At 39.3% G+C, this 16,887-nt stretch overlaps 2 protein-coding genes across 8 annotated transcripts in view; both read right to left on the bottom strand.

Moving 5' to 3' along the window:
- The window catches only part of eps15 (epidermal growth factor receptor pathway substrate 15), a 25,678-nt gene extending 16,836 nt beyond the window's left edge, over positions 1-8,842 (bottom strand). For 5 of the 7 annotated variants that reach the window (XM_051376194.1, XM_051376196.1, XM_051376197.1 and 2 more), the window contains exons 1-12: positions 8,774-8,841; positions 5,696-5,740; positions 4,871-4,960; positions 4,745-4,792; positions 4,556-4,651; positions 4,290-4,351; positions 3,758-3,884; positions 3,413-3,472; positions 2,746-2,976; positions 2,352-2,497; positions 1,643-1,799; positions 297-379 (exon numbers count right to left, since the gene is read on the bottom strand). In XM_051376194.1, coding sequence (XP_051232154.1) covers positions 297-379; positions 1,643-1,799; positions 2,352-2,497; positions 2,746-2,976; positions 3,413-3,472; positions 3,758-3,884; positions 4,290-4,351; positions 4,556-4,651; positions 4,745-4,792; positions 4,871-4,960; positions 5,696-5,740; positions 8,774-8,827 — 1,199 coding nt within the window. In that variant the 5' untranslated portion in view covers positions 8,828-8,841. Of the gene's footprint in view, positions 1-296; positions 380-1,642; positions 1,800-2,351; positions 2,498-2,745; positions 2,977-3,412; positions 3,473-3,757; positions 3,885-4,289; positions 4,352-4,555; positions 4,652-4,744; positions 4,793-4,870; positions 4,961-5,695; positions 5,741-8,773 lie in introns of all 7 variants that reach the window. The other 2 variants (XM_051376200.1, XM_051376195.1) reach the window with 2 other exon arrangements.
- A 1,264-nt stretch (positions 8,843-10,106) lies between these two features.
- Positions 10,107-15,875, bottom strand: calr (calreticulin). Its single transcript, XM_051377924.1, has 9 exons — positions 15,604-15,875; positions 14,936-15,037; positions 13,784-13,987; positions 13,536-13,630; positions 13,098-13,307; positions 12,881-12,994; positions 12,008-12,151; positions 11,617-11,709; positions 10,107-11,505 (listed from the first exon to the last, which is right to left on the bottom strand). The coding sequence occupies exons 1-9, from the start codon at positions 15,695-15,697 to the stop codon at positions 11,281-11,283; spliced, it is 1,281 nt and encodes a 426-aa protein (XP_051233884.1). The 5' UTR covers positions 15,698-15,875; the 3' UTR covers positions 10,107-11,280.
- Between the last annotated feature and the right edge of the window lie 1,012 nt (positions 15,876-16,887).

The raw sequence follows: 16,887 nt of genomic DNA, 5'->3' as shown, positions 1-16,887 counted from the left end.
TATACTGAACAATTTTTCCAACGTCTTTTTACATGCGTAAAAGCTGTGCCTCACATTAAAATGTATATTTTTGAATGATAACATTTGATGTACATCATAGTCAAAAGTCTATTTTATCATCTACTTTGGACAATGAACATCCAAACATCAATTAGTGAAAAGTCTAAAAGAGTACAGGCCATCTTTAGGCTACCTCTTGTCCCCACCAGTGACATAACCTGCATCACTATGGCTTGAGTAAGAGTATTTATGGTTTTTACCCTTTTTTTTAATTAATATAAAAAACAACAACTCACCTTTGTAGTTCGACAATCTCGTTACTGAGAGAGTCCAGCTCCTTGATCGCAGAGAAGTCAGCTGCCAGGTTAACAACGTTGTTCTGGAGAAGAAATTAGGATAAAAGAGGATTAAACCCACTTCTGAAGGTAAAACACCTTAACATCCTATACTCTAGGCTAAGAATTACCTGTAACCACACAGGTAGATTCATTTTGTAACACTAAAGAGAATGGCTAAATGAAATGAAAAATCCTGGATACTTAGGACATATTACAGCACATATTACAACCATCACAACAAAAACAAATAAACAACAGAGCTACACTGATGGCTTTACAGAAATTACACACGAAACCACAGATGGAGACACAAAATGGAAGGGATGGAAGGGAAACAGACTCAAGAGTAATAATACTGGGAGGATACTAGTAATGTTCAATTACATCTACTGTGTTTCACTTTGCTCTCTAATGTCACAAACGACTCCAACAACCGTCTCTTTTCCATTCTACAGAGGTAAATCAAAGAAACTTCAAGCTTTTGGTTTGAATCTATAGACTGGATATGGTGCCAACGGTGCATCCCAAAATACTTAAAACAGCAGCCTCTGCTCTTGTCAGCTCACTTCCTTAATACTTTAGACAGCTAATGATGAGAAACTCAGGGACAAATACTGATTTAAATATAATTTAGCTTTAGATAGAGCAAGACAAGATGACAAAGAGGGGCAGCCTGTTAAAAATAATGAGATGCCTCCGAGTTAACTACCACACACTCACTCACTCACTCACTCAGGATCATCCCGCTGCACACGTGAAGTGGAAAAAAAGTAAAAATGTAAAGAGTAGGTCCAGAAGGAACAGGATAAGGAGGAAAACAAAGACAAACACCTGCTAGCTTAAAAGAAAAAAAATCGAAACAGCACGAGAAGAAATAATGCAAAATACTGAAACAAGAAACTTAATTTTTCTTTAATGAAAATATATAAATATAAGTCAGTTATGATAGCATACTGCAATAATAATATACAAAACATAATAAAGCAAGAAGTATAGGATTAAAGACACTGAAAAAACACTTCCAGATGTCTTCCTGTATATTTTACTATGTGAACGAGCAATAAGATATACTGTAATTCACACAACTACTCAGCTTACTATACCTCACTTTTGCTGGTTACAACTGTACACTATACAGTCTGTAGATCTAATAACACCATCAATCTCTTTGTTAGGGATCAGTTCTGAACTAGGTTACCTTTTAGTTACAAAAGTATTCTCATTTTCTGTAGCATAGGCTCATCTTGATTTCATCCATGTGTCATTGTTATTTATAGATCACATGAGCGGTCTGAGTGTCTCACCTGTTTGATGTTTTGTCTGTCAGATGGGGGGATCATCTCTGAGGAGAGACTCTGCGGAGGGTCCAGGCCTTTAGTCAGCTTCTGATTGATCAGATGGAGCGCCAGGGCAAACTGCTCTCTGGTCAGTTTCCCGATGTCTCCAATGTCACAGAGTTCCCTGAGAACACAGACAGACACAGGTTACATAAGGGAATAATGATTTACACCTCAGGCAACCGCTATTTTTGACCCATCACCATGTTCAGTGGTTTTGGAAGCCAAAACACACGACAGTCAGAACAGGACGGAAACTAATCAGCCATGTGAAGATAAAAATCCATATGATGTGATATTCTCTGGGTCGATGTGTCAGCACACACTGCACTGCTATGAAGACTGCTGTTATTATCCGGCACCAGTATCACCTCGGACTGACCTATTACAGTTAAAATGACAGTCATTATTTGTTCCCTCCATAGATTATCAGATTCATAATCATAGGCAGTATTCTTGTTTGCATTGTATTTACTTAACAATGCATTCTCTTTCTCCAGTGTAACATACTGTTAGTGTTACTGTTATTTCCTTCTACTCTGTACCTATGACATCAATTACATGTCTTTCTGTCCTGGAAGAGGGGATCCCTCCTCTGTTGCTCTTCCTGAGGTTCCTTCCTGAGTTTTACAGAACTAGCGTTTAATGCTGGCGGAGGAGAAGGGTCCCTACTTACCAGATACGTGCGAGTGTGGCAGAGGGAAGCCCGGTCTTGAGGAAGATATCTCTGACTTCAGGTCCAGACACGAGACCATCCATGTCACCGTCTGTCTTGCTGAATAGCTCATCATACTTTGCTTTGTCAGCTGGCGAAACCACCCACTGCACAGGCAACAAAACAGACTTTTAACATGCACCAGAGTTGCTTTGTAATACAATTCAATACAACCTATGCAGATGACGTAACACTAACTCAAAACGTACTTACCTTAAAACTCCCTCTTGTCTTTTTCTTATGAAAAACACACTGACCTATCCAGTTTGAAATCATTTTAAATGTTTGTTGTTGCAGCTATGTGGTTGGAAAATAAAGGTAGTGCATGCACAGGACAGATGGGTCTGGTACTCACAGGGGCAGCTGCTGGTGTTGGGACAGGAGCTGGGGCAGGTTTAGGGGGGTGGGGCATGGTCTTAGAGCCAGCGTGGGAGGAGCGACTGTCTTTGACTGAGGGGGGTGAGGGTAACAGGGGCATCACGGGAGGCACCGAGGGTTTTTTCCTCTTGGAGGGAGGAACCAAGGGAGGTGGTAGGGACATGGGAACAGGCTCTCCCTCCAGAGCTCTGTACACCAGATACATCGCCTAGGAAAGGGCAACAGAAATCAATGATAAAAGGCAATTACCCATGAACCAGTAGTCATTTAGTCTTCACACTTCTTCCACGTCTGTGGAATCTGTTCCAGTCAGGGCTACAGAAATTATTTCCAAAGCCTGTAAAAGCTTCCAAGATTGTATGTATAATATAAACACACATATATACAGAGAAACAAAGAATTGTGTGTGGAAACATTCAAATCTATTACTAGAGCACCAATTTTCAGATAGTTAACACTAGGGAAAAAACACTTTACTGAAAGCAAGTGATAGAAAACCTTGATATGATTTAGATGCTGTAATATACTGAGGGAAACAGTACAGAGTTGAATAAAGCAGTTAAATAACAAGCTGAAACTAACCGCAGACTATAACTGTAACCTATATTGTTTTTTTCTATATGTGAAAGTAGCTAATTTCTTACCACAGAAAATTCATCTCTGTCCAACATGCCATCTCTGTCGATGTCACTGAGCTCCCACACCTTCAACACACACAGACATTATTGTTAAGCTTGCATCATTACAAAACTATATGATAATGGTCCCTGAAAGTCCTGACTCACTATTGGTTCTCACTTCAGCTCCAATTTCTTCCCAACTGATTGTTAATTTCACATCCTTTTTTTTAAAAAACTAGTTAGCTACAACACTAACTAGTAATTATTATGTTGTTTTTAAAAGTACAGAAATTCTCTCTTTAGTCACTTGCATGCATGATTATTTTTAATCACTCTGTCCTTTGTTAAAGCTTTGTTTGGGGATCATACCCTGCCAAGGATGTCCACTGGCAGTTTGGAGTTGAGCAGGACAGGCTTGACTTTGTCTCCTGTTAGAATCCCTCCCACTGGACCCAGACTGTCAAAGATGGAGTCAAACTTCAACTTTTCCTCAGGCAGTAGGCTAGGATTAAACAGGCTTGATGTAGTCCTGGAGCTTTGTAAAAATCTAATAAAAGCCATAAAAGCCTATGTTTTTTGATAAGGACGTAGTTGTGGAAAGTTCAACAAGAATTCACAAATATAAGCTGTGAAAATGAATGATTCTGCTATTGTGGGTGTCAAGGGCCCCTTTTCCTTTAAGGTTTTTTCTTTTTTTTTATGAATAATTCTATACTTGTATGGTGTAATGTCTGCCATGTTTGAGCAGGTTTTTTGACATGTTCACACAACTAAAGATAGACTGTGATGAATAATTCTATACTTCTCCATCAGTATAAGGAAGACAAAGACATCAATGCAAATTACAAAATAAACATAAATCACTGTAAAGACAAAAAGATAAATCTGTAAGTGCCTCACCTTAACGACCCAGGGAATGTCAACAGCCACTCCTCCTGCTAACAGTGGGCTGCTTGTGTCATGCTGCAGACAAACATAACTCAATTATAAAATATGGAAAATAAAATGATATGTTTAACTGCTGTAGCAGTAAAAGCAGAATTTAAGCTGTCTGTCATAATACAAACACCTGTGACTATACAGTATTTATATATGGGGTAACTTCAAATCACCAGCAGCATTTAAAGCATGGACAGAGCCTACTGAAGAGCACAATAACAGACTTACAAATTTGGGGGGAGGAACAGCCACATTAAGGCTCTTGAGCGCCACCTCCAGGCCATTCTGAGCACAGGCCACCAGCCGCAACGCTATGAAGAATTGCTGAGGGGAACAGAGACGCAGTATGTGACATAAATCCAGTGATCATATGCACTTGATTCACATAAACCAAACAATTCCGCAGTGCATTCATACCTGCTTGTTAAGAGAGCCTTTACGTTCAGAGTCTGCCAAATCCCAGATCTATGGAGAAACAGTTACACATTTATTTCCATTAACAATAAGTAAAAAGTAATGCTGCTCCACTGAGTCTTTACTCACCTTCCCCAAGACCAAGTCAGCCAAGCCCGACCTCTTCAGGAACAGAGCTGCATCAGCTGCTGCCACCCGCCCACTACCAGTCGGATCAACCTGCACAACGCAAAACATACAGCCGGACACACTGTCATTAGAGCTCATACCATCTCAGAAGCATCAATAATAGATCTTTACTGCTAAGAAAGACACCAAATAGCCAATAGCTTTAGACCACAACACTGGATGGAAGCTGTGAGCACATTCTTAGCAGGGAGAGGGAAACAAATAAGTAACAAATAAAAACTGTTAGAATTGCCCTGTGGGGTAGAGAGTCTCCGAATCACTTAAATCAATACTGATAATAAACCAAAGCTATTTTCTCAGCAGTCTATTAGCTTGATATTGGATCTGTTAGTAGTCTTTCATGAGGTCCACAGCAAGCTCCCCTGACATGTTGGGCAAAGGGAAACATTATTAATTCATAGAGATACTTCCTTTACTGGACAAAGAGAATGGAACAGATAGAAGATAAGGCAGATCACTGCTTACTGCAACACTACAGTTTAGCTAAAGCTAGTTAAGAGTTTAAAGAGTCAGTGCAACAAAATTATAAAAAAAAAAAGTATTTCTCTCTCCATCTCCTTTTTTCTACTTTAAATCAATAGCAATTTAAAGCACAATACAACAGTTATATCATCTTAAAATTACAATATCAAACAATAATAATGGGCTTGCTACTCAATGATAACATTTTAACCTTTGTGGAATAAATACTGTTTTATAAAAGACACCATAGGCTAATAAGAATAAACCATATTAGTAATTATTTTTTAGAAGATATATACATACCTGCCGATAGTATTTGTCATAGATGGGATTTCCACTGGAGAGCTGCTGAGACAGGAAAAAAACATTACAAAATGCAAATTTAAGTTTACAAACTGAATCCAAACAGCGTCACCTTTCACCACACTTATAAGGACCTTTCAAAACTGTAACAACCCGACCTGTGCCTGCTCATGTGGCCTCTTTTAGGTTTCTGCGTGGATCTTATCAAATCCCTAAAGAATTACCTTTAAAAGAGAATAAACTTATACTTTAAAATGCTTTCTTCAGATTCAGTTTACAAGCTCAAGTGGTAAACAAGTGCTTGTTGGCTACAGTAAGTGTGCCATCCACTGAGCCAAGGCAGCTGTCAAAAAAAGACTGATCCAATACAGATGGAGGACGCAGACACACAGACTACAACCAATATGTTCAAATTCAGCATTAGTTTTCATCATCATGCCCATACACATTTCTGTCACCAAAATGGCTGAACTGTTTGTCGATGGCTCAAAACATCTGACAGGGAAACAATGAACACAGTGACTTTGATCACTGCTCAGACAAAAGGAACAAACGCATGTAATTTAGTTCACTGTGCCGAAGAACTACTCCATAAGACCTGTTTTACCATGAAAGACGACACGGTGGTCGTCAACATATATTGTTTAAGATGGCTTAACTAAAAGTAGCATGAGGCAACGTGACAACTCCAGACATCACAGTATGCTACACGTCAGATTTGGGCTGCAACTAATAATTATTTTCTTTTTTCAAATAAACTTCTATTATTTTTTTGATTAACAGACTAATAATTTTGTTCATAATTGTTGTGAAAAGTTTCCACGTTCATGTTGAGGTGTCCAACACTGCAAAACATTCCAAAACCCAGATATATTTAGTTTACAATGACACCAGTAAATGTTGGTATTTTTGCTTGATAAATAACTTAAACCATTGATTACCAAAGTTGTCTGCAATTAATTCTCTCAATTAATCGTCTCAGCACTAGCTAAGTAATTTCAATTTGAGAAGCACTTCTTCTGTGTGCTTCCTGGCAAACCGTGGATATTTTAGAGAAACACAGTATGTGTCTTAGGCCATACATTGAAATTCTATGAGTCACAATGAAACATAAGGTTTCTGCTGAATTGCACGCAGCGACAGTCGTGACTTGTGAGCTGTCTGACCTCAGGATATAGGCCGCACTTCTTAAGGCTACTGATAGTCAGCTTTAGATAGTTAAAGCAGGGCGTCACTCCACAGACAACAACTAATTTAACCTTCTGTCATATCCTCCCTAAACACCCTCCTTTCCTCTGTTAATACAATTGTCCGCTGCTGGGCTGAACAGGAAAAGAATCAGCATTCCCTTCTCCATATAGCTGAAACTGACAATTGGTTGCGTGTGCTTTTAACTCGACAGGTGCAGTGCAGGAGGAAAGGAGTGAACAGTAATTGTCTGAACTGTGTGAATCAACTAGGGAGTGGCTATTCAACCAGTGGGTAAAGCTGTCGTAATGCTCAAGCAATATCAATCCATAACGTGAAACAAAAGCAAGAGTACAGCAGAGACCTGTTAAAATGTCTTGTTACAGAGTTGCACACGTAGCTCGGACACAGAGGAAGACTCACAAGTAAACCACAGCCTGCGATCAGCATAGTTATCTGTCAGCTTTTTCAACTGCCAATTTACAGCGAGATAGCTGTTCATACACACTTATCTGTCTCTGGCCAATGCAACTTATTTCTGTGAAACACAATAGTGTGCCTGGAACTGATGGTGGCTGTAACACTGTGGTCATTGTACTGGTGACATTTTAATTGAACACTGAAAAAACACCACTCAATCATTCCCCAGCCAGCCCATACAAAACTGCAGCAGATAGCAAGATACATTACAGTGCTGGAGTCGACGGGCCAGTCTAGTTTGTTCTAGTCATTTCAAATCCCCTGATGCACCCATGGCAATAACGCACGTTAATGTCACCAACAACACTGAGGAGAAAGTCAGTTTTAGGATTAATGAGTGGTAAAACTAAACACATGTCACCGACAGACAGATCAATGAAGTCTCACAACACAAAGAGATCAACACAGGTTTTTAAAACTAATCTGTGAGGGTTAATGATGGTCACAGACAGCTCCTGTCTGTTGTTAGTGGCAACAGTGGCTCAGGTAACAAGTCTAGGACTGTATTATCAGACATGGCTGCTACCTGCTAAATAACTTATTTAGTATGCAAACAAATACATTTCCACACATATTGCAGTGTTTAAATTTAGCGAGCAGCAGACTGACATTGTGTGACAGCAGTGCTGGCTGGTGTCTGCTTGAGCTCACTTCCTCTTACTGGTTACAAAACAACTGACAACACTATTTTGAGTTTTTCTTTTAACATTATGGACACAAAACAACCAGAAAAGCTAACAGGCTAACACTGCCCACTCTTTAGAAAGGTCACAAAACAACTAACCCACTCAGTGAAAGCATGTTTACTAGTGATAGCAATAAGAAACAGGTTGGTTATTCAGTCTGACCATATAGCAAGCTACATCAGCAGCAAAGGGGAAATCCCAACATAACATTATAATGTCCGTAACTTGCTTCATTTGTAGCGGAAAACAATGTCAGCAGAAGCTCTACTAGTTAGCAAAAACATGACAGTAAAGCCACAACAGAGCCACACATGAGTATCTCGCATTAACATCTCTTTGGCCAGGACCAACTAGCCTGCAGCAAAACGTGATATAATAATATATACCCTCCCAACACCGAAACGAAGCTTGGTAACGTTACACGGATTAAGTTTTAATAAAGCGGCTGTAATTAGAAACAGACCCGACACTAAACACACTAACTAGCTCTTAGCTAACAGGCTAGCTAGCTAGCTACGCCCTTACGCAGTCCCCAAAGAGATTAGGCAGAAACTTTTCCCAGTCACAGCAGGGCTAAACTTCCAAAAAGAGGGACGAGGGTCGAGGTAAGCTCGTCTTTCTGTCTGCCCGGTTTCACTAACACTGCCGAAATGTCTCCGAGCAGCACAGACAGAGGCCGTGAGACGTTTGCTGTCGTTATATTTGAGTTGTAAGACAGTGTTACCTGAGTAAGAGACAGAGTGGCAGCCATAGTGTTTCTGTTTCCCACTGCTTTCATTCTGCGCTGCTGCCAGACACAGACAGAGGCCGCTGGAAAACCTGGCACTGGACCTCAGAGACAAATCAGATCAAACACACCACTGCAGACTTTATTCATACACATTATCATCTGCTGTCCCGTCAGCCGGGAACAACACCGGGGCCAGAAATAACATGTGTTTATAAAGAAACAGAGTGGTTTGAGCAAAGAGTTTAAGAAAAGACCGAGGTTATGAGCCCAGGAGTGGGTGGGAGGGTACGCTGGGGGGCAGTGTATCCTCCCACCAGTCCTTCCTTTTATTAATCATTTATATTTATCATGTTTTATTTTCACAACATGAAGGTTTGTGCAAATCAAAGATATGTTTTCATTATAGGTAACTTTTACACTCACAAGTTGCTCAAAGCTTAAATACTTTATTTATAAATTACTTGAAGATTTTGTTTAAATCCTTAAGACAAGTGGAAAAGAGAGACATAAACCCCCTTTAAGTTGATTTTATTTAATCTATATTCTGTTTTCCTGTATTTTCTGTTAATATATGCTGCTTGGATGGATTCATTAATTAAACATCCACTGATGATGCCTGTTTGTTACTTGAAGAAGCTTAATAAAGTTACCACAATCTATCTGTATATCTAACTATTGGACACACAGTTGTCAAATTTAATTTAAATATGAGTGCAGAGATAGTGAACAATATCTACCATGTGTATGTCTTTAATTGTAGGAAGTAGGTTCTCCCAGGTTGACCCAAAGTCCAAAAAAACTATCATTAATAACACCAATGGCCTACAAAAAAGGAAAAATACTCGATAATAAGCAAAAGTCCTGTATTCAAATACTTACTAAACAGTACACAAGTACGCTAAAGGTCCTTTTCACAACGTTTACTATTATACGATTATTACTACCATTTGGTAGAGCTAATTTTAACTTCTCACATACTGTTTGATTGTTTATATCACATATACACAATTTCATCAGATCATGTGTTGTATGTGAAATCTGAAAGTAACTAGTAACTAATAGTCATCTGCATAGATAAATGCAGTGAAGTAAAAAACTACAACATATCCCTCAGAAATATTATGGATATAAGTATAAAGTATCATAACATTAAAATACACAAGTATAAGTCCATGTCCAAGTCCAGCACGGCTATAAACTAACAATTAAATCAGATGAATGAACAAGAAAACAAGTAATGCTTCTAGAAAAACACTCTACAGGTCTGTGTAATCCATTAAATTAAATAACTTTAAATATAACAACACAAAACTGAAGAGAACGTGTGTTTGTTTTCTTCTGGTTGTTTTATTGGACAGATCACCTGTCTTTGTTTTGTTTTTTTACACAGCAACATGAAAATCGTCCCGCTTCAATTACTACCATTAGTACAAAATGTGTCTTTTACAAAAGGATCATCTCTCAGACTGTTGGGGACAGTGTGTTGGGTTACAGCAGTGCAGAGATATTAGCATCATAAATGAGGAAACTGGTTGTGTACGCCAACTACGAGTAAACCTAAAGTGAACACGTACCAAATGAAAGGAAGCTTTCCTGCTACTGGAGTGCTCTTTAATGTACATCTGAATTTGAGCACAGTTTATTTAGACACAGAAAGACTACAGTATGTGCATTGAAGTGAAAAAGTGTTAACTATACAGTACAAAACTATGCAAGGGATTTAATCTTAGAGCACCCCAAAATACCATCCTATGGACGACGGCTTTATTGTCAAATATAGTCAATCCTGATGCACTCTTGTCCCCATGCTGTTGACCCTCGTTTGAATCAGCGGTTTAATTAAGAGCAGGCGAGATAACCTGCATGATGATGCCCGACCCTGTCAAATCCTTTGAGATTGACGTAGCTTTATAATGGGACCGCGAGGGGATCTTGAGACAAAGTGATATGACTTGACTGCAAAAGATTAACAAAAAAAAAACCTCAAATAACAAAAATGTGACACAGATTAATAAGACAAACATGAGGTAAACAAAACATTTTCATTGTATCATCCACAAACCAAACATAGCTTTTTTTTTTCATGTCACCACAACATTATACTTCATAAAAACCCAGATTTTTGCTGAACGCAAATGACAATTTATATATTTCTGTTGGGTATAAACTGCGAAACGATTTAATTTGATTTTCTCCTGTCTTGACATTCGTTATGACATCTTCATTTTTTTCCTATTACTATTCCTCATTTAATAATAATAATAATAATAGTTGTAGTAGTAGTAGTAGTAGTAGTAGCACATGGAAACAGACCAATAATTGCCCCTTTTCACCTACTCCCTTGCTTTGTAAACAAACAAAGAAACGAAAACCCCCATCCCACCCAACCCCCAACCCAGGGTGTCAGTTATGAGGGTCTATCATCTCAGTCTCCAGCCTCGTTCCAATGGCTCATTGACACAGACAGTCTGGTTATTTTCTGAGCAGTTCCTGCAAGGAGTTTATAACTCATCCTTGAGTTTAGAGTCTGTGCCTTCATCGTCCTCTTCTTCCTCCTCCTGCTCTTCCCCCTCATCCTCTTCTTCATCTTCCTCCTCCTCCTCCTCCTCATCCTTCTCTTCCTCCTCATCTTCCTCCTTTGCCTCTTCTCTCCTCTGCTTGTCCTCCTCCTCGCGTTTCTTTCTCTCCTCCTCCTCTTGGCTTTCCTTCATCTTCTTCTCTGCATCCTAGAGTGGGTGCGCACGGTAGACCACAAATTAAAAAGTGATAAATGTATAATTCCTCATGTAAACCCCCCAAAAATACTCAAACAGTAAAGATAAAAGTTTGGGGCTGACCTTAGTTTTACCCCATGTGTCGTTGCCCACTTCCTCTGCCAGGTTTGGGTCATTGGTGATCAGGAAGTTATCGAAGACAGTGCCAGACTTGACCTACATCAAAAAGAAGTTAACAGTCATTTAACTCTCAGGTGCTTCATGGAAACAAATCCAGGCATCCATCCATCAATCCAAAAAAAAAAGACACACTCAGTTTCTTTTCATTTGAAATTTTGGACCAACTGAAAAAACTAAGCTGTGCATCAACTAGAAACACACATAAATATAAAACTCTAGTGGCTCTAACTGAAAGACTGCAAGTAAAATGTTCCTCTCCCTGAATGGATATAATTAAAGTGCAAGTCATATGCTAGTTTGTCAGTCTCTATTAATCAGTCAGTGAGACTCTTACCTGCCACAAGTCGAGTCCAATCACACCAATGCTGTCGTATTTATAGATCTCAGAATCGGCTGTGTACTCCGGGTTGTCAATCTCAGGGTGGATCCACTTGCCTTTGTAGGCAGGATTGTTGATCTCTCTGGGCTTCCACTCACCCTATTGACAGCAAACAAACACAGAAAGTCAGGCAGTGTGGTTATTGTCAGAAGAATGTGTCAAAGTTAATAAAAATGACAGAAACATGCTCCCCAATTGTATTTTATGATGACACAGTATATATTTTTAGAACAACTATGCTTCAACCTTTACTTGAGAACAGACTCCCTTCGTCACCCTTTAACTTTGACAGATATATTGTTGCTTAAATGTAATTTTCAGTGTGCACTATGTGGAAATCTTTGAGGGGACTATATGGGACATACATCTTATACTGAGATATTAGAAACTCAAATAAAATAGTGTTAATATAGCTTTGCTAGAAGTAATGTCAAGACATACTGCGAGCCAGTGAAATCATAACACAAACGTGAAGATTCAAATCGTTAAGATGAAAAATGAATCGTGATACTCTTTTTAAACAGCAGAGTGCGCCATCTACTTTTGACTTTGCTTGTTTGACGTCCTGTGTCATTCATGTCATTGCTCTGCACAGTTTATACCCTACCTCAGAAATATAGAAGGATTTTGATTAAGAAAATACATTTTGTAGATTTTATGTCTGATAAATAAACAAATCTTTATTACGTGTTGTAAAATCAAATCGTAAGTTGAACGTATTCATCCCTATTTACCAGGTAGTGAGTAGGGAGTTAGTTCAGACATGGCAATAGTGGAAGCTATTGTCTCAAAATTGTACATTAAGTGCTGTAATTATTTGACGTTTACCTTGTAATCAGGGTTAGTGACCATAGGCGGCTCCCACTCTCCGTCCATCTCGTCATCCCAGTCATCAGGCTTCTTAGCATCAGGATCTGGGATGTTCTCGGACTTGTCCCAGTCCTACCAAAGAGATACAGCAAAAGACAAAATAAGCTAAACTTAACTAAAGGGAAAATTAAAACTACGGACAAACAGATTTCTATATTGGGTCAAGCAGACTGACCTCTGGTTTCTTATCGTCGGGGTCAGGAATCTTCTCCCTGTCATCCCAGTCTTCTGGCTTTTTGGCTTCGGGGTCCTTAATTTTTTTGGGAGGCAGGAAGTCCCAGTCATCCTCCAGACTGCCAGACTCAACCTTCTTATTGTCGATCTTGACCTCGTAAGTGTTGTCAGGGTTGACAATCAGTGTGTACAGGTGAGTGTACTCATCATCCTGCAAGGTATAAAAGGATTGTTGGCAGTCGTTCGACTCACAACTGATTTACATGTAATCTGTTTATAATGCAAAACACTTTCAACATGTCCTTGCTAATTTGGTTTTATGCTCAGGAGGACAAGAGCAATGTTACAAAATGCTAATAAAATCAATATAGAATTAGAAAACACTTCCACCATTTCCCTGAGTAAATATAAAAACAAGAACCATTTACTGATGTCTCACCTTGCATCTGATGTCCTTGTTAATCAGATGGTTCTTGCCTTTGTAGTTAAAGATGACATGAACCTTCTTTGTGCCGGGCCCACAAATATCAGGACCTGAACAAGCAAACAAATGAGTAAAAATGTGGAATCCGGAAAAAAATAAATAAATACAACCAGACAAAATTTGGGTGGTGAATCACTCAAAGTGACTCTGGTCTTACAGATATCGAATATCAGAGACAGAGTCCTGAAACTGTCCACACTCACCAAACATGATGTTGTAGACGGAGTCTCCATGCATGTCCTCCTGGTTGAGGCTGGAGGGGAACAGTTTAATGTAGCCTCCACCACAGTCAATGCTCTGCTCGTGTTTCACAGTGAACTGGATGATTAGAGGCTCGCCCTGGTTGTTGAAGTCATCAAAACGGGATGACATGGCGTAGAAGCGGGCGTCCTGGCTTGTCTGAAGACCTGGGGAGAAAAGCAAAAAAAGTTACTGCCATGTATCTGTATTAAGGGAAGATCTAACATTAAGTATAATTTAAAATGTGTAAACTCTTCTTAAGTTGTACAGCAGAGAGACGCCCTGGTGTGGCGATGTTATGTGGAGGCAAACACTGGAGCTGCTCCAGAGTTAATAATGGAAAAACTCTGAGACTCTGACAACACCCATGGTGATTTCACTGGGCGCGTTTTCAGATTCATAGCTAGCAGCCCTACAATCAGAGTAATGTTATTTAGGTAGAATATCTCAAACAATAACGATATATGAGCCCACAGACTCAGTCACCACTTTCATCTGAATTCCAGTGGAACTTTAAAAAGTGTCACACTAATCTCCACATCAAGCGAGAGAGACAAGACATTATGACTAAAAAAGTTTTTCTTAGACAAAAATCAACATATTTTATTTATCAAATTATAGAATCCTGGAGTTTGGGTATAAACTGCAGAATAAAGCACATTTCATTTTGTGTTGTATTTGTGTTGCGATGTGAAACTGATTTCTTTGCGCCTTGTTACCACGATTGATATCGCAATTCATTTTTCATCTCACCAATTTAAATCTTCACATTTTTATATTGCGATTTAACCGTCTGTAAATATCTTTACATTCAGTGTAACTTCTGTCTGATGGATCTCACCTCTGTATTGTGCCACTAGCAAAAGTCACATGAATTAACCGATTAAGACAAATGGTCGTCTGAATGCTAAAGAACACAATCAAAACTTAAGTTAATCCCAAAGAACCATATAATAAAGTCTCAGTCAAATCTCCCACTAAACCTCCTCAAAACAGGCCACAGACAAACAGAGGATACACACCCATACTCTTAAAACACAGTTTAACACCCAAAACAATGTGGGCGTTGACCACAGATCCACAGTGGGTGGGTACAATTTAACCTTTCCACTCACCTTTGTCTTTCTCTGCATCTCCATAGAACTTCCCTGCAGTCAGGACAAACATGCCGTAGTCCGACTTGTGCTTGGATTCCACCCAGCGACTCTTCCAGGCATCTGCACAAACAAGTATAGGTTCAGCTGCACAGCAGTCACTCACAAGCTGCTAATCCACCACTTATGATGCATCAGTGCAGGTGCACTGGGGGTGAGTTACGCTGCAGGGGCACGCTTTATGTGGCTGCCTGCACTAACTACATGGTGTTTGTTAAGAGGCCGGTGGTGACGGAACGAGACAGCTGAAGGTAAAGAGGGGTGAACAGTGAATGGCCAGGGGAGAGATGTGCAGTAGGGGGATGGGGAGACAGACAGGGTTTGATGATAGCTGGGGGGGGAGGAGAGGAAGGGAGGGGAGAGGAGGGGGTCAAAAGATGAATGGTCCCCATGTAGAATAAATGCATCTCAAATAGCAGTAAGTAGACAATGCACCACAGGAGTGGAGGTAAAATTATAAGCTGTCAAGTCCAAAAATATATATATATTTATAATCATTCCAACCACCCAACATGAAGACCAGCCCCCGGTGACTGATTCAGTGCTATCTGATACATTTACAGTTTCAACAACTCACAGCAAACACACTTAAATTATAAAAAGGCATAATTTTGTGTAAAAGACCTCACCCCCATCTTCAAATTGTTCTCGGAAATACACAGTGGACTCAGCCAGTACAGATGCGACCGACACGGCCATCAAAAGCAGCGACAGGGCTGTCATGGTGACGAGCTGGAGCACCCTGCCAAATAAAAAAAATCAACCAACTAGGATTACAAATAAATCAAAATAATCTATCTACGCCGTGCAGGAGGCGTTGTTTGTCGGTGCAGTCTCTCATACAGTAATGTTACAGTGGAAAAACGCTGCCGCGGCTCTCCTCTCGCCTCGGAACAGATGTCTGAATCTGATTGGACGTCAGTTTCGATCCTCAATAAGGAAGCGTTATCCCTCTCGACCAATCGCAGGGGAGCAAATCTGGACGAATAATTGCTGTAGCCAATGGGAGCAGACCACGCGTTTGCTTGATACACGCCCAAGGAAGGGAGATGCGCCGTGGTGAATCATATACAGGGAAAGAACAAAATCACAATAAGGATGGACAGATCATTGTAAACTCCGGAATATTAGGTTTGTTTAATGTAACTGAAGACAAACCAAATGAAATAATTTGATAAATGAAAAACTAATTTGTTAATTTTTAGATTGTTTTGACGTCAATTTTTTTTAAATTACAATTTGTCTTTTTTCTACGAACAATTCAACTAAATACTTAATGTCTTAAAATAAAACCTATTGGTTTCTGAAAAATTCAGAATCTATGAATATGCAAATATTGTTCATTTCAAAAGTTTAACTAGATGCATTCTGTAAGTTGCATATTGGACCAGGGCTGGCTTGTTGTGGGGCTAGTTGTGATGTCAAAAATTGTGTTTTTGTTCTCCTGTTAAACTCAGATTTTAAGTCAGTATAGATGAATGTGAAAACAGCCTTCCATTTCAACTCTGCACATACACCATTCTGTGCACTGGAGCTCAAACATAAGTGAGGTAACAAAAGGCAAAATGTAAAATGCCTACAACATTGTCTCAAGTGGCCGTGTTTAGATTTTTTTGTATTGTCCAACCAACACTTCAAAGTCTAAAGGTTTACTACAAATGTTATTGTTTATGTTTATGTATGTGTTTTATATATAGTTTATGTCTCTTTAGTTGAGCTATTTGTGCTGTTTATTTACGCTATTCTGTGTATGTACATTGGAGTCAAATAGCTTGTATGTGTACACATACCTGGCCAATAAAAGTGTTTCTGATTCTGCTGTGCCTCCACTATTTAAAGAAATAACAGGCATCTCTCATGCAACACCAAATTGATATTACTTGAATTTTTTGACAAATGATTGCATTAAATAA

Source organism: Dicentrarchus labrax, unplaced genomic scaffold (genome assembly GCF_905237075.1).
Source record: "Dicentrarchus labrax unplaced genomic scaffold, dlabrax2021, whole genome shotgun sequence".
Classification (NCBI taxonomy): domain Eukaryota; kingdom Metazoa; phylum Chordata; class Actinopteri; family Moronidae; genus Dicentrarchus; species Dicentrarchus labrax.
This window is presented reverse-complemented; position numbering and strand designations above follow the sequence as displayed.

What these genes read in the sequence shown, in the direction of transcription:
- calr (XM_051377924.1), bottom strand. Translation starts at nt 15,697, where the DNA reads ATGACAGCCCTGTCGCTGCTTTTGATGGCCGTGTCGGTCGCATCTGTA. An exon ending in AGATGCAGAGAAAGACAAAG is followed by an intron (nt 13,988 to 14,935) that starts GTGAGTGGAAAG and finishes TTTTCTCCCCAG; the next exon opens with GTCTTCAGACAAGCCAGGAC. An exon ending in ACACATGGGGTAAAACTAAG is followed by an intron (nt 11,506 to 11,616) that starts GTCAGCCCCAAA and finishes CACCCACTCTAG; the next exon opens with GATGCAGAGAAGAAGATGAA.